This window comes from Emys orbicularis, chromosome 3, assembly GCF_028017835.1.
Source record: "Emys orbicularis isolate rEmyOrb1 chromosome 3, rEmyOrb1.hap1, whole genome shotgun sequence".
In the NCBI taxonomy this organism is placed as follows: domain Eukaryota; kingdom Metazoa; phylum Chordata; order Testudines; family Emydidae; genus Emys; species Emys orbicularis.
In genome coordinates this window covers 20109274-20134905 of record NC_088685.1, presented here as the reverse complement: position 1 = coordinate 20134905, position 25632 = coordinate 20109274, and the positions used below count along the sequence as shown (strand labels likewise).

General features: G+C 44.0%; 1 protein-coding gene across 1 annotated transcript in view; it reads right to left on the bottom strand.

Annotated features, from left to right (window-relative positions):
• Nucleotides 1–443: 443 nt before the first annotated feature.
• ITSN2 (intersectin 2) overlaps nucleotides 444–25632 on the bottom strand; it is a 117626-nt gene continuing 92437 nt past the window's right edge. Inside the window, exons 29-39 of the mRNA XM_065401027.1 lie at nucleotides 15648–15769; nucleotides 12236–12342; nucleotides 10762–10945; nucleotides 8743–8841; nucleotides 8372–8539; nucleotides 7382–7594; nucleotides 6276–6397; nucleotides 4146–4228; nucleotides 3753–3836; nucleotides 2231–2404; nucleotides 444–601 (exon numbers count right to left, since the gene is read on the bottom strand). Of these exons, the coding sequence (XP_065257099.1) occupies nucleotides 444–601; nucleotides 2231–2404; nucleotides 3753–3836; nucleotides 4146–4228; nucleotides 6276–6397; nucleotides 7382–7594; nucleotides 8372–8539; nucleotides 8743–8841; nucleotides 10762–10945; nucleotides 12236–12342; nucleotides 15648–15769 (1514 nt within the window). The remainder of the gene's footprint in view (nucleotides 602–2230; nucleotides 2405–3752; nucleotides 3837–4145; nucleotides 4229–6275; nucleotides 6398–7381; nucleotides 7595–8371; nucleotides 8540–8742; nucleotides 8842–10761; nucleotides 10946–12235; nucleotides 12343–15647; nucleotides 15770–25632) is intronic.

Genomic DNA, 25632 nt, shown 5'->3' with positions numbered 1-25632 from the left:
AATATTCCAGTGGATATAACTTTTCAGATTTCAAATGGAATGATTGTAGCCTTCAACTAAACCATTCCTCAGTCTATATGTTAGACTAAGCGGTAACATTATATATACATACATCTGATGCCAAGATACTATTTAATACTTTTTATGGCCCTGAAAACGGAAACATTGGCATCTGAACACAACAAAAATGTCAATATTAATCAACAAAAAGGCACTGAGCTACAGTATCTTATATACAGTATATTTTGCATTTGCATAGATCACCAGCAACTTAGGATGCAGCAAAGAAATCATATACAACGGATAATTAGGAAGATGATGATGCAACAGGAATTCTTGCTCAGTAACTGGCTTGGGCTGATGATTGATTTGTAAAATGCTTTCAGCTCTGGTGGAGGTGGCCAAGCTGTCAGCTTTGTCCTTTGTAAAATAAAAATGTTTTCTTAAAGGAGTGTTTTCTGCTCAAAGAGCTGCAAATCAAAGCGGACCCAAACCTCCCCGGTTGGAACCTCATGCAGCAGTAAATGTTTAGTTGTAGGTCCCTTGCTCTCCTGTTCTGTTCTGATTTTTGCTACTGGAACTTCGGTGCGACCCAAGAAATCTGTTGAACAAATGTAAGTGAACAGCATTAGCTATAAATCTTAGATTTGAAAACCTGAGCAAACAAGGCAAAGCACTAAGATTAGACAAGCATTTAGAACGGCTCAATAGGTCTATGTAATATAAAGATAAATGGACACCTATCACAGATGTCAGAGCTGAGAAAGACTTCTTGGATCATCACCTAGTGCTCAAGAGTTTCTCAAAGTGCCTAGTGCACTTTCCTTGGAATCCCCTAGCCATGACTACGTCCCACAGTAGACTAGATTAGTTTAGATTACCCCATGTTCTGGGAGTTCCTAAGCCTGTGACTGCCAGAAGCTGGGACTGGAAAACAGGGTATGGATCACTTGATAATTGCCCTGTTCTGTTCATTCCCTCTGATGTATCTGGCACTGGCCACTGCTGGAGACAGAATATTGGGCTAGATGGACCATTGGTCTGACCCAGTATGGCCATTCTTACGTTAGGCAATTGAGTTGTTCCAATTACTGTTGATGTATTTATCATACAAGGCTTGAATTTTTATGGGTGTAGTAACTCCCAGTCACAGGAAGTAAGAGAACGATACTAAAGAGTAACACCTCAGCAAGCACAAGTGCTCCTTCTCCAATCTTTACTCCCTGATTCAGACCTGTCCCTGCCTTACTCCTGAACAGGTCAGCCTGCTGCTTAGCCAGTACAATCATCCTGCACAATTGAGAAGACGAAAGGGACTTTTTGCTAGATAGATAGAGCTCTAGAAGCACAGAGCTAAAAAAAATATTAGAAATGATACTTTGCACTAATGTCTTTGATCTAAGGATCTCAAAATGCTTCACAAACATCAGTTCATTTCTGATACCATCCCTTTCAGATACAAATATTCTCATCTTACAGATGGAGACAGAGAAAAGCTAAGTGACTTGCCCAAGTTTTCACAATGAATCAGTTGCCGTGCCAAGAAGAAAACCAAGGGGTTTAACTGCCTTAATTCAGCCACTTTTAATTAGATTTATATATTTTATTCTCTCCATGAGGAATGATGATTCTGAACAACAGTCCGACAGGAGTGCTTACAAGGATACAGCTTTCATCCTGGCAACCTTATGCATACTGCTATATGTATAGCAGTAGTACTGCGTGTATAAAAGTAAGGTTCTACCTTGAAATGTCACTAAAAATGGCATTGGGAGGTCCCCTGTTTATTGTGAGTTAATGGTTTCAATATCAAATGTGCTCAGCTTACAGATAAAAAAATGTTTTTTCCAACTGCCAGCTCTGCCAATGTAACCTGGGATCTGAGACTCAAGCGGAATTCTTTCTCATGCATCACAACCAGCAATGAAGGGAACACATTCTGCCTTCAGTGACACCTCTGCAGCCCCATTTTCCTCCAGGGGCTTAGACAGGTGTAACTGACTGAAAAGAAACAATTCTGTTGTTGATGGACAAGACCGAATAGAATCCAGCTTGATCACCCAGAGCTGTGCTGACTTTGCAGGGCTAACATACCTATTGAGTAAGAAAGTGTCTTTTTCTCGGAGTGGGACCACACGTTAAGCCCTTGTGGCTATTTGGGAGGAAAACATGCAGCATAATCAAAATGATCAAAGAATTCTCCATGTCCTGAAAAAATGTTTACACCTACCATCAGGTGAGAACTGATCCCGGTCAAACATGGTGATACACAGCACATCCTGATAAAGGTCCTTAATGAAGAACTGACAATTGAAGTTCCACTTAGGGTTCAAAGTGTCCTGCAGCGTCCTGGTGGAATAGCTCTGCGACCCCATGCTGATTTCACAATACGGATTGCTTTTCCCTAAGCATAGAACAAACGGTGAAATGCTTTTCCCTAAGCGGATCTAGCACTGAAGAGTCTTTATTAATAGGAACACACAAAAGAGCCAGACCACAACCAAAGCTCTCTCACGTTTCTCTTGTTCTTCATCTTATTCTTCAAAGTAAAAGTCTTCCTCAGAGGCTGGATTTACACAAATGTACAGCCCAATACAAAAACCTCTCTCCTATTGTGACTGCTGTTTGAAGGTGCATTCTGTGCTGCCATCCCAAAAGCTTGGGTTAGGCAACAAGTATTAATGATCTGGAGGATGGCGTGGACTGCACTCTCAGCAAGTTTGCAGATGACACTAAACTGGAAGGAGTGGTAGATACGCTGGAGGGTAGGGATAGGATACAGAAGGACCTAGACAAATTAAAGGATTGGGCCAAAAGAAACCTGATGAGGTTCAACAAGGACAAGTGCAGAGTCCTGCACTTAGGACGGAAGAATCCCGTGTACTGCTACAGACTAGGGACTGAGTGGATAGGCAGCAGTTCTGCAGAAAAGGACCTAGGGGTTACAGTGGACAAGAAGCTGGATATGAGTCAACAGTGTGCCCTTGTTGCCAAGAAGGCTAACGGCATTTGGGGCTATATACGTAGGGGCATTGCCAGCAGATCGAGGGACGTGATCATTCCCCTCTATTCTACATTGGTGAGGCCTCATCTGGAGTACTGTGTCCAGTTTTGGGCCCCACACTACAAGAAGGATGTGGAAAAATTGGAGAGTCCAGCAGAGGGCAACAAAAATGATTAGAGGGCTGGAGCACATGACTTATGAGGAGAGGCTGAGGGAACTGAGACTGTTTAGTCTGCAGAAGAGAAGAATGAGGGGGGATTTGATAGCTGCTTTCAACTACCTGAAAGGGGGTTCCAAAGAGGATGGATCTAGACTGTTCTCAGTGGTACCAGATGACAGAACAAGGGGTAATGGTCTCAAGTTACAGTGGGGGAGGTTTAGGTTGGATATTAGGAAAAACTTTTTCACTAGGAGGGTGGTGAAACACTGGAATGGGTTATCTAGGGAGGTGGTGGAATCTCCTTCCTTAGAGGTTTTTAAGGTCAGGCTTGACAAAGCCCTGGCTGGGATGATTTAGTTGGGGTTGGTTCTGCTTTGAGCAGGGGGTTGGACTAGATGACCTCCTGAGGTCCCTTCCAACCCTGATATTCTATTATTCTATTCACTAGTACAGCAGAGACACGTTACCCCACTGCATCCCTGAGAGCCACCTGCAGAAGCTGTCACTGAAATCTGCACTTTTGCCTGACTCAATGAACTCTTAACCCTCCTCTTAGAATGTTCTAGCCTTCCACCCCTAAATTATTACCATTAGGTTTACAGGCTTTCAACTCTGTGGCTTCAATCACATGTACCATCAAGCGTCCTATTCCTGAGCTCTTCTGTGAGCGTGCTGGAAAAGAAAATCAGAATTAATAAACAGCTTGACAGTACAAATAAAACTGGCAACAATATTACCTTAATTTGTCCCATTTGGAACAGATGATGTAGTCAGTTGATATGTAGAGACCCTTTCTATTAAAATACAAGTTACACACTCAGCCATGCAATAGCACCTACACTCCCAGTCGAGAGTTAATCGTTTAGAAGAGGGACATTAGCTCAACCATCTTGGAAGCTGCTTCCTCAAGAGAAGACCCTGAAATCCTTCCAGGCACACGAGAGCCCTGCACCCTTTTCGGCCAGCGCCCACATTTTGTACCTTGATAAGCTTTTTCCCGTTTCTTCTTCTCGGTTTCGATATACTGCTCCGATGCTCCTTTGATCTTCTGGACCCAGGCCGTCCTGTGAAAATTAATCCCTGCAGAGTCATTTTGGAGCTAAGAATCTTGTCGTTATTCCAGCAACACTTAATAAATCTCTCTGTCTCTAATTCAAGTCAAATTTTTTTGTTCCCTTCTTTTGAGCTAACCTGATCTTAGGTCTCCTTGACCACGAGGGTCCACCCATCATCTATTCATTTGATGTAAAATTATGGCTAACTGTAAATGGATAACCCAGGAACAAAGACTGTAGCCAGTCCTTACAGGAAGGGGGATTCTATCCTGGGAAGCAGCAACTCTGAAAAAGATTTGGGGGTTGTATTGGATAATCAGCTGAACATGAGCTCCCAGTGTGACACTATGGCCGAAAAAGCTCATGTGATTCTGAGATGCATAAACGGGAATCTCAAGCACAAGTAGAGAGGTTATTTTACCTCTGTATTTGGCACTGGTGTGACTGCTGCTGGAATAGTGGTGCCCACAATTCAAGAAGGATGTTGATAAATTGGAGGGGGTTCAGAGAAGAACCATGAGAACGATTATGGGACTGGAAAACCTGCTTCATAGTGATATTCCAATTAGATTGAGCTCTTGGGAGTCTAACAAAGTGAAGGTTAGGATGTGCTCCCCCCTTTATGGGCTTTGTGAAGGTGCCTTTGTAGCCATCTTTGGAGTAAGGGGACCTAGCAGAAGCCTGGTCCATTGCCCCCAACTACCATGGGAAATCGTCAGAAAAATGGTCTCTTGCCTACCCGACCCAGTCCAGAGCAGTGGCACCAGCCACCTCCTTAGCTGGTAACGTGTGCTCTGGTACTGGTATGTGGTGTGAGTAGCGATGAGTGGGGTGAATCTCACACAGGCTGAGAATTTTGCAATCAATTTTATGGAGAACAACATTTTTAGTGTAATTTAAACCTTCTCCAAAGGGTGAATCAATTTTACACAATATGTTGGTCTAGACAAAGAGAAGCCTGTGCTAATTATGTATCAGGAAAAAGACATGAACTAAAAATTAGTCTGGCACATGTGGGTAGCCTATACATGGAATATTACACACAAAACCACTATGTTAAAAAAACATTATTAAGATTGCAAAGTCAAGCACTCAAGAGTTAAGAAATGCCACAATTAGGGATGCCCGTGCACCCTTAGTTCAGTCCCCGTGTGTGTCTACATTAGGATATGGTCTTTAACTACGTGATCACGTACTACTTTTTCCTCAGGACCTCTAACTTTTGAGTGGTTGACATTGCAGCCTTAAAAATGTTCTTTTAACGCAATTTTTTGTGTGTAATTTTCTAGGTTTTCAAAAAAGCAAACTGAAAAAAATGAATTCCACTAGCTGTATCATATTGATACACGGGTCATCAGCAGGATTGAAACCTTTAGATCCACCACACAGACCTCTTCCACTTCAGCTAATGGCGTTACGGATAGCTGTAATAAGTTGTCATCCTCTCTGTGGAACAGCACTAGAGGGAACTGCAGACACACTGCTAGTGGGTTACACATATATTTGCTGACAGCAGAGGTATGGTAAGACATCAGCCTTTCAGCACAGACAAAAATGTAGCTAAGAAGAGCTGATGGCTTATTACAAAGACCCTCCTCCCACACCAGCTTGTAATTCCACTGACTTCAAAGCAGTTCATCCTGATTAAGACCAGCATGATGAGGGCAAAACAGGCTCTCTCTGTGTACCTGCAGGTGAGAAAAGTATTTACAAGTTCCACTGTGTGTTCTGAGTCCAGAAGGAACCCCCCTGAATTGAGAGACAAATTTTTACAGACTTGATAGGGAGCCAGATCTTGGCTGAATGCTCACCATGGGTCTGATCTAACACTCAGTGAGTCAATGGAAAGCTTCCCCATGCCTTCCGCTTGTCCAGGTGTGTCTGAAGTGAGTTCTGCACGGTGTAAGCACTCCCACATTCGTGTACAGAGGAGTAATCTGGTAGAAGTTCTGCTGCCCTTAAACCGCAAAGAGCCACCGGAGTGTCTGGCTTAAATATTATTTTCTTCCATAGGGCTCACCCAGGCCTCAAAAGGCTCAGCATTTCCAGTACTCACCTCTCATTAATATTGTCTGTTTTTAGCGTGTAGACTCTGTCAATGTGGGAGATATGGAAAACTGGCTCATCACTTGAAGGGTCGGTTGGCAATTTCACTAGGACTTCATTAAGGAAAACAGGCTGAAAAACATGCAGGAAAGGCAAACCTCGCTGTGGCAAACTCACCGAGATGATAAGCAGAAACAAAACTATGATATTTAAATATGTCTTCTTTTGCTAAAAAAAGTGAACACCCCTCTCAGGACACCAGAAAAACAGACAGATCAATATTTAAAGATTTTAGCACCTCTTTCTAGGACTAAGAGATAAACCAGCGAATACAGGGCTAAAACACAACCTTACTACCTAAGAAAAGTGCTTTATGAAAGGGGAAGAGCTGTATAAGCAGAGACAGAGCATGGACTAAGGCAAGACTTGGAAACAGGAGTTTCTGCTTTTTACTCCCAACTTTATCACAGACTTAGTGTGTGGCTTTGGGCAAATCACTTAACCTCTCAGCATCTTTGGTTTCCCCATCGGAAAATGGGGCTACTTACCTACCCTCCTCAGGAGCACTGTGAGCACTCATTGGGAAGCATACAGGGGTTGGACACAGAGGCCCACATTTTCAAGAACAGGAGACTAAAGTAAGGGTCCCATGTCAACATTTAGGCTCCTAAGTAAGTGGCCTAATTTTCAAAAACACTGAGCACCATGCAGCTCTCCTTGTCTTCAAAATCAATGAATGAACGAATATTAATGTGGATTTAAGAGCCTCTCCTCAGGTTCCTGTTTCTGACCAGATTGGCCACAGAGTACTGTGGAGGTACTTGACTACGAAGCAGAAGGAGGCGTTTATAAAATCGATGCAAGGAGGGCTCTCTCTTCAGCATACTCACATTCCCTGCATAGGGGTTGTGTATCCACTGAGAGAATATCCCCACACAGTCAACGTTCAGTCCCAAAGACTGATAATGACACCCAATACAGTCGAGACTGTGCAATATTCAGTACAACCGTGACTAATCAAGCAGCACTAGATAATGCATCAACGCAGAGCGAGAGAGAGAACAGGATTCCTATGAAGAGATCAAGAACTACTGATCTGCTTTATAATTCACTCACCATTTTATACATTTTGAACTGAGAGTGGGACTTGGGGCTGAACAGTTTATCTGACCCTGAAGAAACAAACTGCTTGACCATGTAGGTAAGGAGCAGGAAGTCATTGAAGAGGAAGCCGTATAGTTCCTTATTGCTCTTTGTTTTGTAGAGCTTGCCGCTGTGCAGGAGCTTTCGGGGACCCAGGCAGTTTGTAATGGAGTTGAAAATCGGTTGCTAAGAGAGATATAATCAATATATGAGTAGCAGCAGTGCTGGGTATTATGTGCATCATTTCCTGATTGTCTTCAGAGTGATTATTGGTTATGACCCTCAAAATCCTACTCACTTTGTTTAATGCATGTAGAATTCTTGTGTATTTCCCCCAGTAGTTTACAGTACATGGGAAAGAATCCTAGCAAGTCTTAAGAGAAGTCAACTTCCTCATAAGCTGTAGTGGTTTCAGCCCTATTCTCAATGAAAAACATTAGTTTAAGGCTTTAAGACCACAAATGCAGGGGTTTGACTGGGCCAGTGAGCTGAAACGTTTCCCTAGTGGCTGCCATCTTGTGCTCGAGAATTAAGTTTAAAAATAGTTTCTAGACTCTTATTGTTGTGAAGAAAAACTTCAAAAATGTGGACAAAGAGTACTACCACATAGGAACATCTGCCTCAGTCTGCTGGCAGCTTAAGCAAAATCTGAAGAGTGAGAAATTGCTTCAATTAATATTAACTGAAGCTTAATGGTACCAGTTTAAAATGTCAGCAATTTCATTGTTGCTCAAAGCAGGCAAGAAAGGGGAGGGATAATCATATTATGGATATCCCCACAATCTACTGAGTGGCAGCTCCCTTTGAGATCACAAGTGGGTAGAGCTCAGGTAATGCTAGCAGGCAGAACATGCCACTCCCACTTATTTTTTCCTACTTGGTTTCTGTGTAAATTAATTTTAAAGGGCTCTACAATACAGCCCTCTATATACCAGCCACCCAAGCACTAGCTAAGCCAGTTACCTCAGCAAGTCCTTCACACTGTACATGGGACTGTATCCACTCCAGCCTGTCTGAGTTCTCTTTCTCACGCACGCCTTCATTAACTTGAGAACACAGCTCCTCTGCGCGTTCCAAGGCCAGTTTGAGATTACTGTGATCTGGGTGGTTTTCTGGGGTATTCTCCAGAATCTGGTTGGGATCAGAAGGGAGGAAACAGAAACAGACAGAGATAAAAACCCAGGTAAGGATAGGCACCAGATGTGAAACACTTATAAAGAAATCCTTATTACATGACAATGCTTTCTCTGTTTTTGCAACCGCAGTTATACTGCTACAGAAATCAAATTTAAAATGCTACAAGATTCAGAATTTTACAAACCCAGGATACTCACACTCTTTATGAGCAGAGGGTAGCGTGTAATCCTCTGCATAGGCTTCAGCAGGAAGCTGGAGAGCGGCATTCCTTTACAGCGAGGGTCAGAGGCTAGTTTCTATGGTGTAATCCAGAGACATTGCATTACTGATTAAGAAATAAAAGGAACTACTTGCATCGCTGCACTGAACAGTGCCTGATAGAATTAATCTTCCCAGTTACTGCAAGAAATCCTAGAGCTCATATAGGTGAAAAATCACAGTGCATTTACATTTAGAACTAATGGCAAAGAATTAGAGAACTGTCATTCTACCTGTCGAGGGTGAGAAGCCCCGGTGGGCCAGCCTCTATTCCACCCTGGTCCCGAGGCCCGCCGGCGATGTCAGTTGGCGGCTCCTTCATGGGGCCGTGAGCACGGGTGTGTACTTGGCGCAGTTTACCCCTGTCCCTGACACCTGTCCTTTCTGCGGCGTGAGGGAGACCCTGGCTCACATTTACTTAGAGTGTGCCAGGTTGCAGCCCCTACACCGGCTCCTCACCAACATTATGTTGCGTTTTTGGTTACACTTTTCCCCTCACCTTCTCATTTATGCACTCCCTATCCGTGGCCCCACAAAGTCACGGGACCTCCTGGTCAACTTCCTCTTGGCCCTGGCTAAACAGGCCATCTATAAAACCAGGGAGAGGGGGTTGGCCGATGGAGGTTCCTGTGACTGTGGGGCCTGTTTCCGATCCTCTGTCCGTTCGCGTATCCGGGCAGAGTTCCTCTGGGCGGCGACCACTGGCTCCCTTGACACCTTTGAGGAGCAGTGGGCCCTGTCCGGGGTTCTCTGCTCGGTGTCCCCGTCAGGTTCCCTTCTTTTGACCCTTTAATCGCACTCCTGTCCCTGTTTTTACATTAGTTGTCCCCCGTAATCATTTGGGTTTTAGGTCCTGTGGGTCCTCCCCTTAGGCTGGGGGGGGGATCCTTTAGCAGTGGGCGGGCGACCCAATAGGTACTGAGGGTATGTCTACTCTACCCTTCAATTAAAGCCCATGCTAGCTGGTCCTAGGGCTTGGGCTAAGGGGCTCTTTAATTGTGGTGTAGATGTTCGGGCTCGGGCTGGAGCCCAGGCTCTAGGACCATGCGAGGTGGGAGGGTCCCAGAGCTTGGGCTGCAGCCTGAGCCTGAACGTTTACACTGCCGTTAAACAGCCGCATAGCCCCAGTCCCATGAGCCCCAGGCAGCTGCCGCAAGCCAGCCACTGGTGACTAATTTCAGTGTAGACAAACCCTGAGACATTCTGCTGACATAAGCCAGGAAAGTGAAGCTCCTGTAGTCACCAAAAACCCTATCATTTAAAGCGGACTTAGTTTTTATTTTACATAAGGCTCCGGAAAAGTTTGTTAAAAAAAAACCAACCAAACTGTGTGTCAAATGTTTTGGCCTTTTCCCCTTCACAGCTGACTGCCCTTCATCAAAGACATCTCATCACCTGAGCTGCAGCAGCATTTCCTTACTCCTAGTTATTTTATGTAACCTTATGCTCACTGTTAGCCTCATGGCGCATGTCTCGCTTTTGTGAAGTCCTCGCACCTACTGAAATCACACAGTCCAAAACAGCACAATCCAGCAACAGCTCATTGATTTTGCAAGTTATGCAGGGTGTTTAAAACAACAAGCCTTGCAGTCCAAATCAATCAACTCCAACCTCTTTGGTAGCATGAATCTTGAAAGTAAGGCACACACAAGCACTGTAACTTGGAAGGTGCAGCATCTATGCTGGATTAATGTAAAGCAGTGGAATGGAAAATGGAATAAAACACTCGCAAGAGAACAAGACTGAAGAACAGGTTCTACAGCAACTGTCACTGCGTGTTAACACTATCAGCATATCAGATTCATAGGAAAGCAGAGGATTGTATCTATGCAGGAAGGATTCTGAAATCCTGGATTTTTCTGGACAAGTCTACCTTTGGTTGGACAGGCTTTTGAACATGCCCTGCCATCAGGGGAAAGGAGACTGGGATCCAGTATGGAAGCTAGTGAATAGAATACCTTTAAGAAGTCTTTGAACTCTGTTTCTTCATCTGTTTTCTGTTGCAGCAATGCAGCTCCATTGAGTTGGCAACTGCAGAATCTGATATAGGCCTGCATGTGAGAGAGCTCGGCAGCCAGGATGTCCCCAATCATCTGCACAGGCATTTTTTCTCCTCCTGTCTTCTTACGCACACGCAGGGCTCTGCAGAGGAGAGAATTTCACAGTTTGACTCTGTAATTCAGAAGTGGCCTAATCCTGGAGCCTCAGAATGTCCATCTGTCAGACAGGTGGATTCCTGATTCCACTCAGTATCATCGAGTTCCTACAGGAAAAAAACCTCCCTTCCAGCACTGTTAGGCCCCGGATGTATCACAAATCTGACTGAATGCTGGCACCGCGTGCTGTACGGACAGACTTGCTTAACAGATGTAGATTGCTGAGGAAGTGATATCTGAAACAGTGGGAATGCTTCTCCCTCCCCTTCAAGGTGTTTTTGGACAAACAGTGCAACCACTGGCCTCCACAGACTTTAAGGTCAGAAGGGACCATCATAATCATCTAGTCCAGGGGTTCTCAAAAAATATTTTGCTGGGACCCCCTTTAAAAATATTTCAGGCTGTGACGACCCCCCACAAAAAGTGGTGACTTCCCCCGCCTCCTGCCGTAGCATGCCACCTTTGCTTCTGTGCTGCGCCTGGCGGTGGTGCTGCCTTCAGAGCTGGGCGCCCAGCCAGCAGCTGCCACTCTGAAGACCCTTCTACAATAGCCTTGCAATCCCCTTTTAGGTCAGACCTCCAGTTTGAGAAATGCTGATCTAGTCTGATTTAACCCTGTACATGCATATAGCATCATCCCACCTTACAGTAAATAATTAATAGATTTGTCATTGCAAAAATTCACTCTCAGAAAACTCTGAAAAACATGTTTTATATATTTTCCTCACATATTCTTTATTTCTAAGGCCTTCTGTTAAAAGTTCATCTGCTCTCGTTGTTTGTTCCTTTCCCTCTCATAACCCTCTCTTTGTGACATTATACTTAAATGCTTTGAATTGACATAGCAGGATTATCAAGTGGGAAATAATCAGCAGGAACAGAAACACTGAGGGCTTGTCTACACTTAAAATGCTACAGTGGCACAGCTGCGCTGCTGTAGCGCTTCAGTGTAGACACTACCTACGCTGATAGGAGGAATTCTCCCGTCGACGTAGGTACCTCCCCGAGAGGTGGTAGTTAGGTTGATGGAAGAATTCTTCCATTGACCCAGCACCGTCTACACAGGAACTTAGGTCGGCATAACTGTGCCGCTCAGGGTTGTGGATTTTTCACACCCCTGAGTGACGTAGTTATGTCAACCTAATTTTCTAGTGTCGAGCAGGCCTTACAATAAAACCAGTTCCTGCAGAGTGGAGGGGGAGAATAAATTATTTTGGGGAAAGCTTAGACATTAGTGGTCTCTCATTTAGGAGGCACACATGCTAGCTGTACTCACTTATGTAACTTTGTATTAGACATTATGAGCTCCTTCCAGTTAACAAAGATCAATCCCATTTCTTCTTCTGTGAGACAGCCTGATTCAGCCATTCGTTTCTGGAAAACCTACAGTCAGAGAACAGACACGTGAGCAACTTCAAACACAGAGAAAGCAGAACATGGCCAGCTCTCTTTTCTTAAATTATTAATGGTTTGAAACTTAATGCACTGATGCATTCAGAACTTTGTGGTATCCACCCATTCATTTCTCCTGAGAATCACTGCAGACAAGCAAGCTCTTTAATGGAATTTTTTTCCAGATCACTTCCTACAGATGCTTCCTGTGTGTTCCTATGGTTGCCACTTCTTCCAACAGCAGTGTCCCATTCTGACACCAGCATCACCTCTTTGCTAAGTGGTAGCAGGTGTCAGGGCCCTGCAGTTGGGCTTCACCATGGCAAAGAAATCAGAGAGGCAGAGGCGGGGTATACTCAAACATAACTTCTTTTATTTATACATATACAGCCAGTCCTGGAACAGTGTCAGTTAACTAGCATGCAGGTGAAGCCCTTCTTTCAGGAGTCTCAGCCCAACACCAATGCCTGGTTTCCAGAGGGAAACTCTGCCTATCTAGATCTCTCTCTTAGGTACTTATATGGCTCCATATGGTCACACCGGAGGTTTATGGCAGAGCTGGGAACTGAGCCCAGCTTTTCCAAGTCCCAGGCTATCACCCTAACCACAGACCATCCTCGCTTCAAGAATTTAGTCTAATCAGAGCCCAAAGAGCAGAGTACACTCTGTTGGTGCTTGCACAGCTCCTGTCCAAGAACTCACCTGTGACGTTGCAGTCTATATGATTTTATAAAAAATTGACAATAAGTGAATATAATGTAACTGGGATATGTTTAATGCAAAAAGGTCTCTTGTAAGGTATCATTACAAAGCTTATAATCCACTGAGTGTGATCATCTTATTTGTATAAATGTACCACTTTTGTATCTGAAACTAGAAATATGAAATATAACTCTGAGGGCCTATTGTAATTATGCAAAGTGTGCGCCATTAATGGTGGTTTGGAATCTTGATGACTCCCATTAACCAGGACAACTGTCTGCAGATGGGTGTGTTTTACCTGTAAGTCTTCCTGTATACGTGTGTGCTGGCAAGTGGGCAATGAAGTCTTGCAGTGACATGTGATCATGTCACCTGAACTGGAATCCATCTTTAACCTGGTGTCTTTCCATTGAGAAGGAGGGGGTGGAAACCCAAAGAGGGACAAAGGATTCCCGCCTTATGCAAAAGATATATAAAGGGGTGGAACAAAACAAAAGGAGGAGGAGGAGCCATCATGAAGAATCCCCTAGCTACCACCTGAGCTGGAACAAGAGCTGTGCCAGGGGAAAGAATTCTGCCCAGGCCTGGAAGGTGTCCAGTCTGAGGAAAAACATTACTGAAGCAGCTCTGAGGGTGAGATTATCTGCATTCAGTTTGATTAGACATAGATTTGCGCATTTTATTTTATTTTGTTTCGTGACTTACTTTGTTCTGTCTGTTACTACTTGGAACCACTTAAATCCTGCTTTCTGTATTTAATAAAATCACTTTTTACTTATTTATTAACTCAGAGTATGTGTTAATACCTGGGGGAGCAAACAACTGTGCATATCTCTCTATCAGTGTTATAGAGGGCGAACAATTTATGAGTTTACCCTGCATAAGCTTTATACAGGGTACAACGGATTTATTTGGGTTTAGACCCCATTGGGAGTTGGGCATCTGAGTGTTAAAGACAGGAACACTTCTGTTATCTGCTTTCAGTGAAGCCTGCAGCTTTGGGGCAAGTAATTCAGACCCTGGGTCTTTGTTGGAGCAGACGGGAGTGTCTGGCTCAGCAAGACAGGGTGCTGGAGTCCTGAGCTGGCAGGGAAGGCGGGGTAGAAGTAGTCTTGGCACATCGGGTGGCAGCTCCCAAGAGGGTTTCTGTGACCCAACCCATCACACCACCACCTTTACACGAACTTCGCATAGCCCAAACTACCACCACCACAGCATGGCTTCCTAAGACTTAACTTTTGCTCACATGCTAAGAATGTTTAACTGTAATGTTTTTACCCTAAGAATAAATGTGATTGCTCAGAAAGGGCTGTGTGGTAAATTAACTGTGGGTAATTGTGTTGTTTATACCCTCTCAGGAGAAGGTTTGGTGAGCCAGTCTGTCTTGCTGGGCAACTCCCAGGGTAGGCAGGGAACAGTGGATCCTGGAAAAACCCCGGTCAGAAGGGAGGGAGAGACAGCTGGGGAGAAGCAGCCTAAGAGTTGGTGCCCTTGCTGGACCATGGAGGAGGAATACTGGTGCAGTTACCCTGAACTGTGATAGTTTCCCCTGCAGCCATGGGCATGTTGCTCAACCGCTGCTTCAGTTTCCCCCACTTATAAAATGTAGGCATTACTTACCTATCGCATGCTGATAGTATGTGAGAACTAGCTAACATTTATAAAGCACTTTGACCTCTATAGACTATTCTGTTCTATATAGGTACTTATACTGTGCTCATCACCATAATATTTGAGTGTCTCAGACCAACGTTGAAGGTAAAGGGTGATACATAAATACTAAATACTAAGTCAGAAGGTCCTTTAGGAGAAAAGAGTTACTCAAGTGAGAGAATATGCAGTACTTGCAAAAATATTTAAATGGTTTTTTTGCTTTAGGAACCACAACTGAGGGTAATGCCAGAGGGAAAGGGGTGTTTCTCTAGGAGAGGAAGATAAATACTGAAGCAGCAATGTAGTCCGAGAGCAAGCAATTCAGTAACTGGCTTGAATGAAATCTGTAAGGCACTGGGGATAGGCTGGCTTCCTTAAAATAGTCTGAAGGTAGTAGCAAAGGAGAACTTGCAGAGTTATTTAAAAGATGACTACAGACAATAGCTGTCTAAGGGCTTGTCTGTGCGGCATGGCATGCCAGAGAGGTGTGTTATGTAAAGTGCTCTAACTGCCCCACAGGACTACATTAATGTGAACTAGGTGCCTTTTACGCCACGCCGCAGGGTCTATATGGGATGGCTGGTCTAGCGAAAACCCGCTAAATCGATGGCAGAGCACTCTTCGGTCGACCCCGGTACTCCAGCTCTCCAAGCGTACGGGAAGTCAACCGGAGAGCGTCTCCCGTCGACGCAGTGCAGTGAAGACACCAGGGTTGACCTAAGCCACGTTGACTCCAGCTACGTTATTCACATAACTGGAGTAGCGTAACTTAGGTCGACTTACCCCCACAGTGAAGACAAGCCCTCAGACTTCATAGATTTACACAACTCAGCTATAAATCAAATGTCATAATGATCATCTGATAAAGAAGAGACATTGAAGATAAGAGACTTTGCTTTGACAGTTGTTTAAAACACCTTTTGTTTCCAAGTAACTCTCACCTCTAAGACAAGCTGAAGATCATCCATGTACCTCTCTTCAGTCTGGATCAACTCATGAATGTAGCCCTGTCTTTTCCTTTCCATTGGCTGCATAGTATCAAGAGTTTGGAGATCAGCACACCCTAGAAAAGTAAATATTTCAAGTCATTCAGGTCCTATTAAACTTGTAAGGGCTGATGCTCAGTTTATATAAATGGCTACAGTATCATGTACTTCAATGACGCTACAATCATTTACCCCAGCTGAGGCTTTAAGCCCATAATACGTATAAAATGAATGCGGTCAGTAATGCTTACTTTGCTAAACCTAATTACAGACTAGTTTAAACCCTGAAGCATGAGATTTTTATCCCCACCAAAACTCTTTTTTAGCATTAACTATGATAACTCTCTGGATAATCTTGTTATCCATAAAAGCATCCAATCCCTCTCTGAGCCTTACTAAATTCTTTCCCTCAACAACTTCCTGTGGCAATAAGTTTCACAATCTAATTAAGGCTTGAGTGAAAAAGCTTTGTTTATCAGTTTTGAATCGGCCACACTGAACGTCCCCTTGTTCTTATATGGTGAGACAGCTCCCGATCTCCTGTCTCTCTACCATTCATTATCTTATATATTTTTATCATAGCTCTGCTTAGTTGTCTCCTTTCTAAAGTAAACAATCCCAATCTTTTCAATCTCTATGAAGATAGGTTTCCATGTGCCTAATCATTCTTCTTGTCCTTCTTTGAAGCTAGCTAGCTCTGCAATGTTCTTTCTGAGGGCTTGTCCACGTGGGAACATGTCAAAATGCACTATGGAATTTTTATGGCACACTAGAAGAGTCCAGAGGGCCAGTGAGTACACTGCAAGCTAGTGGTCTGCGGATACCCTGGCTTGCCATGCACTAACTTGCCATGTAGACAAACCCTGAGATAGCGTGACCAGTACTGCATACAATATTCTAGATGAGGGTGTATATTTTTCCATCTCCATTCTGTGCCATAAGTGCTTTGCTGAATTGGACCCTTAATGGTTAGTTTACAGAAATAATCAATCTACAGTGAAGCCTCTGAGTTACCAGTACAAATCTGCAAAGTTCTGCTGCATATAGGGTGACCAGATGTCCCGATTTTATAGGGACAGTCCCGATATTTGGGGCTTTTTCTTACATAGGCTCCTATTACCCCCTCGCCCCGTCCTGATTTTTCACACTTGCTGTCTGGTCACCCTAGCTGCATAGTGCTGCAGCCACACGCCTTGGATGTTTGTAACTAATGTCTAAACTGAAAGCAAAGAGTAGAGGTATTTGTTTTTACACTGCAAATGGCTGAATGTCGGAGATGTATAAACAAACACATGAACATTTAGCTCTAGGCAAATAATTGTTAGCCAAAACGTTCTGTACGAACAAGAGTCCATCAAACTAACCCCGACCTTTAATTTTCCTTTTCTTTACAAATTTAATACATGCCATATTGACGGCGGCTTTTGAAAACAATCAAATCAAATCTAATCTAATATTTGCATCAAAAACTACAAGAAAAAAAATAAAGCAAACAGCTTTCCAATTAGATTGGAAAATCTACAGGCTGTTTAGATGGACAAAGAGCGTTTGAAAAGACAAATAGTCCAGACAACTTATGACAAACATCCAGATATCCACAAAAAACTTCTCCACGCACAGTATTTATAACTAAGTTCCGCAGAGTTATTATATAGTATATGTTTGGGGGTGGGGTTGTGAGTCAGCAAGAGAGAGAACGAATACCATTCGGAATAAGCCAGAAGCTCCTAATGTCTATGAGACCAAGAATATTGGAAGCAAGAGAGGAGTCTTCATTTATTGAATTTCCTAAAATCATCTTCAGGTTCCAGTTTTTGGGGATGGAATAATTTTGAATCGACAAACCTCAACTTCATCATAACCAAGCCATAACCAAAGACACATTTTAATAATGCTAATATTTATCTACTGTTCCATCCCTGGGCGTTATGACTTCTGAACAGTTACACAGAACCTGTGCTAACATTTGTTCTCCTGCTGTGGTTCCCCACCCAACAAAGAGGGAGAGGCCCTGCAAGTCAAATACTGCTTCCTGGCAATGTAAGCAGCTCTTATTTCCACGTTCAAAAAATGCTTCACAAGCCCAGTGACAACAGTGAAGGGAAGAAAATAAAAGACTTAGGGCAAAATTGACAAGTCTGATATATTTTCTACGTAAAGAGACAAGATCATGTTAAAACCCATCATTTTAAAAGGCCTATTTCTATATTTATATTGCAAATATTTTAACTTGGGGAGTTTTCAATCTTTTTCATACTGTGGACTCCATCTTTACAGAGAGAGATTGTCTCACAGACCCACCACCGTCATGCAACATCCTCATGACAATTAGAGCAATTACATAGATGAAAAATTAGTACTAGGAAAACAATACATTTTTAGCTTCCTTCAATGCAGTGTAATATATAGGAACAATGAGAAGGGGAATGGGGACAGAAGAGGACTATATCACCAGCCAGTTCTCTGCTGACCACCAGGAAGTTCTCCATGGACCTCAGTTTGGTAACTGATTAAGATAGAAATAAGTTTAAAAAAATCTACTTTGCTATTTACCACTGGTGCTCTTTCCTTTATACATTTTCTCAGCTTGGACAATTAAATTAGAAAAGCTAAATAAGCAGTATTATTATTATTAGCAGTGTTGCCAACTCTTGCCATAGTATTTTTTTTGATAGTCCCAGCTTCTGGAATCATGAGAATCTCAATTTTCATAAAAATCTTCTAGCCCTTGGGGTTGCAGGAAAAAAAGCTACAAAACAAGAACCCTAAAGACTTAACAACCTGAAGGCAAGTAATAAGAATCCAAAAGGTTTTTTTTCCTAAATAACTCACGCTTTTTAAGACAATGTAATGATTTTTTGGGGGCCTGACTTATGATTTTTGAATGCTTCTGGTTGGCAATACTCTATTAGGCTCTGATTTTGCAAACAAGCACATGCTTAATTTTACTTTTCCAATTTACTATGAAATCAATGGGACCTACTCATGGTAGTAAAGTTAAGCACATGCATAAAAGTGTACCAGATTTGGTTTGGCTTTAGCTGTTTGTCAAAGTTACAATCAAGCCAGAATTAAAGAGGAGGTGGAATCAAGATATTCATCAGATCAAAGTGAGTTTTAAAAGATCTGATGTTTCATAACCTACCAGGTCTCTAACTGATTGAAGTCTACCAATCTGAGATTTCAGCTCTTTCTTGTGGTTTGTGACGTTCAGTTCCAGCTCTGATGGGATACGAGATAAAGACCTTAGAGGAGTCAAAGGGTGTTCACACTGGTAGTGCCTTTTTGTCATTTGTCAGGACTTAGTAAGGCCCGGTCTACACTACAAAGTTAGGTCAACATAAGCTGTCTTTTGTCAACCTCGCTGTGCATGTGTCTACACTTAAATCTGTCTCCCACCGACGTGAGCTCTCCATTCCACCGACACAGTAACACCACCTCCCCGAGTGGCACTGAGCCATGGTCGATGTACTGCAGTCAACACAGTGTGAATGTAGTCACTGTGTTACCTATGTTGACCCTAACAGTCCTCCAGCTGTCCCACAATGCCCAACACTGACTGCTCTGGTCACAATTGTGAACTCTGCTGCCCAGGGCTCATGGAAACCAGAAGTCCCTCTCCCTTAAAACACCCTGCAAATTTTTGAAATGCCTTTTCCTGACTGTCCATCTTGGTGAGCACACCTAGCAGTTCTCCACTGTTACGTGGGACTGCCCAGATGACACTGCCGACAACACGCTCCAGATGTGCTCCCATCTGGAGTAGACAGGGATATTGGCTCTCCTGGGCTTGTGGGGAGAAGAAGTTCCGCAAGCACAGCTACAGACCAGCCAAAGAAATGTGGCCATCTACTAGCAGATTGCACGGGGGATGCAGAAGAAGGGGTACAACAGGGATCAGCAGCAGTGCTGAGTGAAAGCAAAGGAATTGCGACAGGCATATCAGAAGGCCGGGGAAGCCAACAGTTGATCTGGTGCCAAGCCACAGACCTGCCCCTTTACAAAGAGCTACATGCCGTACTTGGTGGAGACCCCACCACGCCATACACCACCATGGATACCTCCAAGGAACCCGAGTCACAGCCCCCCTGGCATGAAGAGCGAGGATGAAGAGGAGGATGCGGGACATGTGACTGGGGGGGGGGTTCCAGCTATGCCACAAGCCAGGACCTGTTTGAGACTACACTGCAGTCCAGTCAGTCAAACATGGACAAGCCCGATGCAGGGGAAGGAACCTCAGGTAAGTGTGTAATTGTATTTCCCATTTCGTTGATAGCTGTGTCCTGCTAAGTTGGGGATGCCATCAACTTTTCATTAATTTATTCATACGAGAAGAGGTAGCAGTACAACAAAGAGCGGTAGAATTATCTGCTTTTCATGGCCCTGTAGAGTTGGGCAGGGGAGGCCATGATGAGCAGTTTGTTTATGTTCACAGGGATCCTTGAATCCTCCTGAGAGATCTCAATGAAACTTTCACAGAGGTACATTTCAATTCTCTCCCAAAGGTTTCTGGGGTGGCAGCCTCATTTCTTCCTCCATGGTAGAATAGTTTCCCACACCAGTCGGTGATAACTTTGGCAGGCACCATTGCAATAAACAGACTAGCAGCATACGGGTCCAGGCGGCTTCGGGATGCCAGCAGCATGTATGCTCTCTGTGCCTTTGTTACCTGCAGGAGTGAGATATCAGCTACATTCACCACGGCTTCTGGAAAATGATGCCAGCATTCAGTGCCATTGCCCTATACTAAGAATTTCATATAACTGAGCAATTCCCTCCTCATTTCCCTTGCCCTTGGAGAACCAGTCCCTCCATGGCTGGTGCTGAGAGTGGTACCGTGCACAAGCACTCCAAAGCAGAAGTATTAATAAGCATGTCTTGTTTAAAACTTTAGGGGAGGAAGGGAGTTCTTAATCTTAACTTTGTGACTATACTGACAATGGTACCTCTGTGTGTTTTATCTGTAGCTGCTGCTGTTGCAGCCTTGAGGGGATCCCCCTCCCCACCCATGGAATACCTGAAACAGATAAGGAGGAAAAAGTGCTGCATCAGATGGCGAACTGAGGGCCTGGAGGATGAATGCTGCAGATTGTATGGAGAAGGAAAGAGTGGGCAGGAGAAAAGTGCAGTAAAAGGAGAGGGAGATTCACCAGGACATAATAGGGCATCTCCAGCAGCAAACAGGCTGCAAACTGTTCTGGACCTACAGGTTCAACAATCATGGACTTGCCTCCCTTTGCAGTCAATGGAGAACTCCTTACATCCCGCCCCCACCCCCAATGATCCAGGTGGCATCAGAGGCCACATCCCTTTCCCTACCACTCCACACCAGGGGACATTAAGGACAACCACAATTTCACATACACTTACCTGTAAGAACCACAGTTGATGTTTGTGTAGCTAAAATGGACATGAATGTTCCTACTCCTTCATTAAGCTCTGTTCCATAAATTTATTAAGGTTTTAATGTATTTGCTTTTAACTTGGACAGAATTTTTTTGGAAATGTTTTTGTTACTGAATAAAACTCTACTGTTTGGGAAATAATTCATCTTTATTAATTCCTAATATATGCCGCAGAATGCCTGACAGTAGTGAAAGCATCCACTTTGTTGTTGTTATACACTGTGACACAACTCATACGATCAGTGACAACTAGCATGTAATAACCATAGATGTACAGCAAGCACCACAAAATTAATAGGTGCACCGCCAGTGTTATATTCATAGATGTACACCAAGCACCACACAATTCCTATTGGGGCCCCAAACTGCAGAGACAGGTAGAGCACAGTACACTATAATACATTATTGTGGCTTGCTATTAAAGTACTCTTTCAAAACCTTCCTGAGTCATATAGCTCCGCATTGAGCTCTTCTGATAGCTGTTCAAAATGATCAGACAGCCGCTCCACCTCCGCCCTTCACCCCGGCAGCAACTTTTCCCCCTTCGCTTCACAGGTATTATGCAGGACACAACAGGCAGCTATAACCATTGGGATATTTTTCTCACTGAGATCCAATCTTGTGAGTAAACAACGCCAGCATCCCTTCAATCTACCAAAAGCCCATTCAACTTCATTCTGAGCTGCTGAGCCTGTAGAGGAATCTTCCGTTGATGCTGTCGAGGTAGCCAGTGCATGGCTTCATGAACCAGGGGAGCAAGGGGTAGGCTGGATCCCCCAAGATCACTATTGGCATTTCAATATCACCAATGGTAATCCACTGGTTGAGAACAAAGGCCCCTGCTTGTACCTTTCTGAAAAAGTCCTGTGTTCTTAAAGATGTGAGCTTCATGCTCCTTCCCTGACCAGCCAACACTGATGTTGGTGAAGCATCCCTGGTGATCCACCAGCACTTGCATGACCATAAAAAAATAGCCCTTTCAATTGATGTACTCTGTGGCAACGTGGTCTACTGAAAAAATAGGGATATGCTTGCCGTCTGTCACTCCACTGGCGTTCAGGAACCCCATCACTGAAAATCCATCATGTCCTGAACATGGCTGAGAGTCACAGTCCTGTGTAGCAGGAGACGATTACTGGCCTTGCACACTTGCATGACAGCATCCAAAGTGGATTTTCCAATTCCAAAATGATTTCCCACTCAGTGGTAGCAATCCAGGGCTGCAAGTTTTCACAGTGCAATCTCCACTCATTTCTCCACGGTCAGTGCAGCTCTCTTTTTGGCATTCCTGCACTAGAGGGTTGGAGTGAGCTCAGCACACGGATTCAGGAATGTGTTCTTGCCCATCTGAAAGTTCTGCAGCCACTGCTTGTCATCCCAAGCCTGCATCACAATGTGATCCCACCAGACAGTGCTCATTTCTGGAGTCCAGAAGCAGTGCTCCACCATTTGCCACTGCTCCATGAATGCCACCAGCAATCTTGAATTGGTTCTTGTTATGTCCCACAGCAATCCACTCTCCAGTAAATTGTCATATTCTCCATGGCTCTTCTTGCGGCTCTGCAAATACCAGAGGATCATGTGTCGTGTGCTTGCAGTGCTCATGACAATACTGCAGAGCTGTGCAGGCTCCATGCTTCTGTCAGAGATGGTGGACAGTGACAAGTTCCACGTGGGTTCATGGGATTTTCAAAATAGGAGTGAAAATTATGGGATACAGATGGCATTATGGGGTGGAGAAAGTTGCATAATGGGACCCTGACCCCACAGTTCCAGTCACACCTACACAACTTGTTTCTGCCCCACCGTGCATTGCCAAAACTTCCCCTAAGACAGCGTACTGGACAGTGGTGAGTTGCACTCTTGGATATCTACCCAGGATGCACTGCACATCAAAACAAGAGCTCCTGTTGAGTTGTGCAGCACTGACAAAAGGAGCCAAGTATGCGCAGACAAGCAATATACTAACCAGAGGTAACGTGTCAGTGGGTTGGCGGGCAGCAGAAGGGGCGGGGCCAGGGCCAGAGCAGAAGGGCGGGGCCAAAGCCTCTTCTGGCTGCACTGGGACACTGCTCAGTGCAGCACAGCAACTGCCTGGGAGACCGCCTGGCTGCAGCGCTGGCGGGCTGCTCCCAACCCAGGCTTGGCTTCCGGGGACAGTGGCCGAGCAAAAGCCAGAGCTCCCCCACCCTCCCGGCATGTTCAGTCCTTGTCCCCAGAAGCCACGCCTGGACAGGGAGCAGGCTGCCACTCCTCCCCAGCCAGGCTTTCTCCCAGGCAGCTGGCTAGGCTACACAGAGCAGTGACCAGGAGCGGCTCCATCCCGCTCCCCGCTCGGGCCTGGCTGCCAGGGAGAGCAGCTAAACATGCTGGGGGGCGGGGGGGGGGGCTGGTGCAGCAGGAGGGCAGAGTTCCTCCCCCTCGCAGGTAACATGGGGTGGGGGAAGATGGTGGGGAGAGTGCGAGGGCCCCAAGCTGGGGACGGGGCAGACACACATGGGGAGGTCACATGTCCTCCCCTTTAGCTGGTGCCCCCTCCCTCCCCCCAGTATGGGGAGGCACCAGTCGTCTATGATACTAACTGCGGCGGCTTTATGGCAACGAAACTTGCATTGGCAAAAGCTTGTGGTGTAGACATGCCCTAAGTCCCTGATCTTTGAGCAATGTAATTTTCTGTCCCTGTTGCATGTTATATCCCCTCAACAAGAGAAGCCAATGATTGTATTATCTTAGCTCATGCTGCTGTTTGCTTGTAACTACAATTGGTAGTAAAGTCCACATACTTGCTATGAAACTCAATGGCCAATGGAAGTGTTACTTACTTACGGTAAGATCAACTTTGGAAGGACAACATGTTTTTTTACATTGAATAAAATGTAGACGTAATTTGAAAGATAAACTGAATATTTTCAGATGTAAAACACATTTAGAAAGGGAGTTAACGTAATTGGATATAACATTTAGACTGCATGCTCTTCTAGTCGGGGGTGTCTACTATTGTGTTTATAGAGTGCCTAGTACAATGGGGCCCTGTTCTTGATTGGTCCTTATGCCCTACTCTAAAAAACCTCATTAATAATAGACATGGCAGAAGAATCTTTATAAGCTTTGCTTGAGAGTGCTACACAGAGCAGGAAGTCACAAATTGTTGCATACAAGATAAAAGTTCCAATTCATGAATGAAAAATCACGGAATCAGTTAGATTTCCAATATTTACCTCAAGTTCTGAGGTTTGGGTCAGTTAGCTGCATTAAGGCTCAGTGACAATAATTCACCTCTGATGAGCTAATCGGCCAGCAGACACTAATTGCTAGACCGACAGATACAAAAGATGACAATCCTGATTGCTTGAGAGGTGAGCAATAATAGCTTTATTCTGGACTGTAACTTCATCTCCCCTTTGGAAAGTTAATTCATCCTTTTAAAATTCATAGCCATAATAGATCAACTTATGAAGGAAACAATAAGTAGATACTGATTTCTGTTAAAACGAACATTAAGATTTGTCACTGTTCATACTTTGCTTCAGTAAATATCCACCTCACAAATCAGTGAACCTTGAAGTCAAGAGATCAAAATCTTATTATACTGGAACTTTCTAATGAAGTTTGTTTTACAATGATCAGACTGTTGGACAGATATTGCGTAGCTGGTGCATTCCATAATAGATTAAACAAAGACAAGGACACCAGAGTCAAACAAATTGGAAAGTTTATAAATAGATTTTAAAACGATTCCTTGTCCTCCAATTATCTCCCTTCCTCAAATGCACTTCTACGAGAAATACTGTCCTCTGCTAACACCACAACTAATCCTGTCTTTAAGACTACAGGGTAAGTTTCCCAGTCAAAAAGTCATCTATTCTGCCGTAGATTTGAGAATTGAAGGAGTAAAAGTATATTTCAAATAACTGATTTTTTGAAGCTGGCAGCAACAGTTTCAAAGGGAAGAACGGCACTTTGTAGAGAACAATCCTGCACTTGACTGGATGACAGAAGTCTTGTCCATCTCTAACTTTTGATCTATCTCCATATATTTCACCTCTTTGGGTTTTAAATATGATTGTATATTAATGTTATTTACTTAATGCCAGATGGTCAAAAATTTGTTGTGCTCCTGATGCATATCTGTTTTAGTTAAACAATATTTTCAAAATTCTGGGCAAATAATTAGATTCACAAGCCATTTTCGAAGCAGTTTCAGAGATGTTTGGGTAGGATTAAATGATTTGTTCATCTCCCAAAATTAGAAGAGTGAGTGGAGCTCTGAATACAGTCTGGTAAAGAAAATATTAAAAACAAGATCATGGGCCACTTCCATCTTGGAAAAAGGCAACAACACTCAAGCATGTGCTTAAGTGCTTTCCTGAAGGCCTGTTTGCATACAGCAATCGAATGTGGATAACTGGTTCACCCCCACAATGAGGGCCACTCACAGATTAAGATGCTAAATGTGAGTAAAAGGAGCAGAATCCAGCCTTTTATAAACATGCATTTACCGCACTGATTCCTTTTTTCCAGGTCCACTCTGGCAA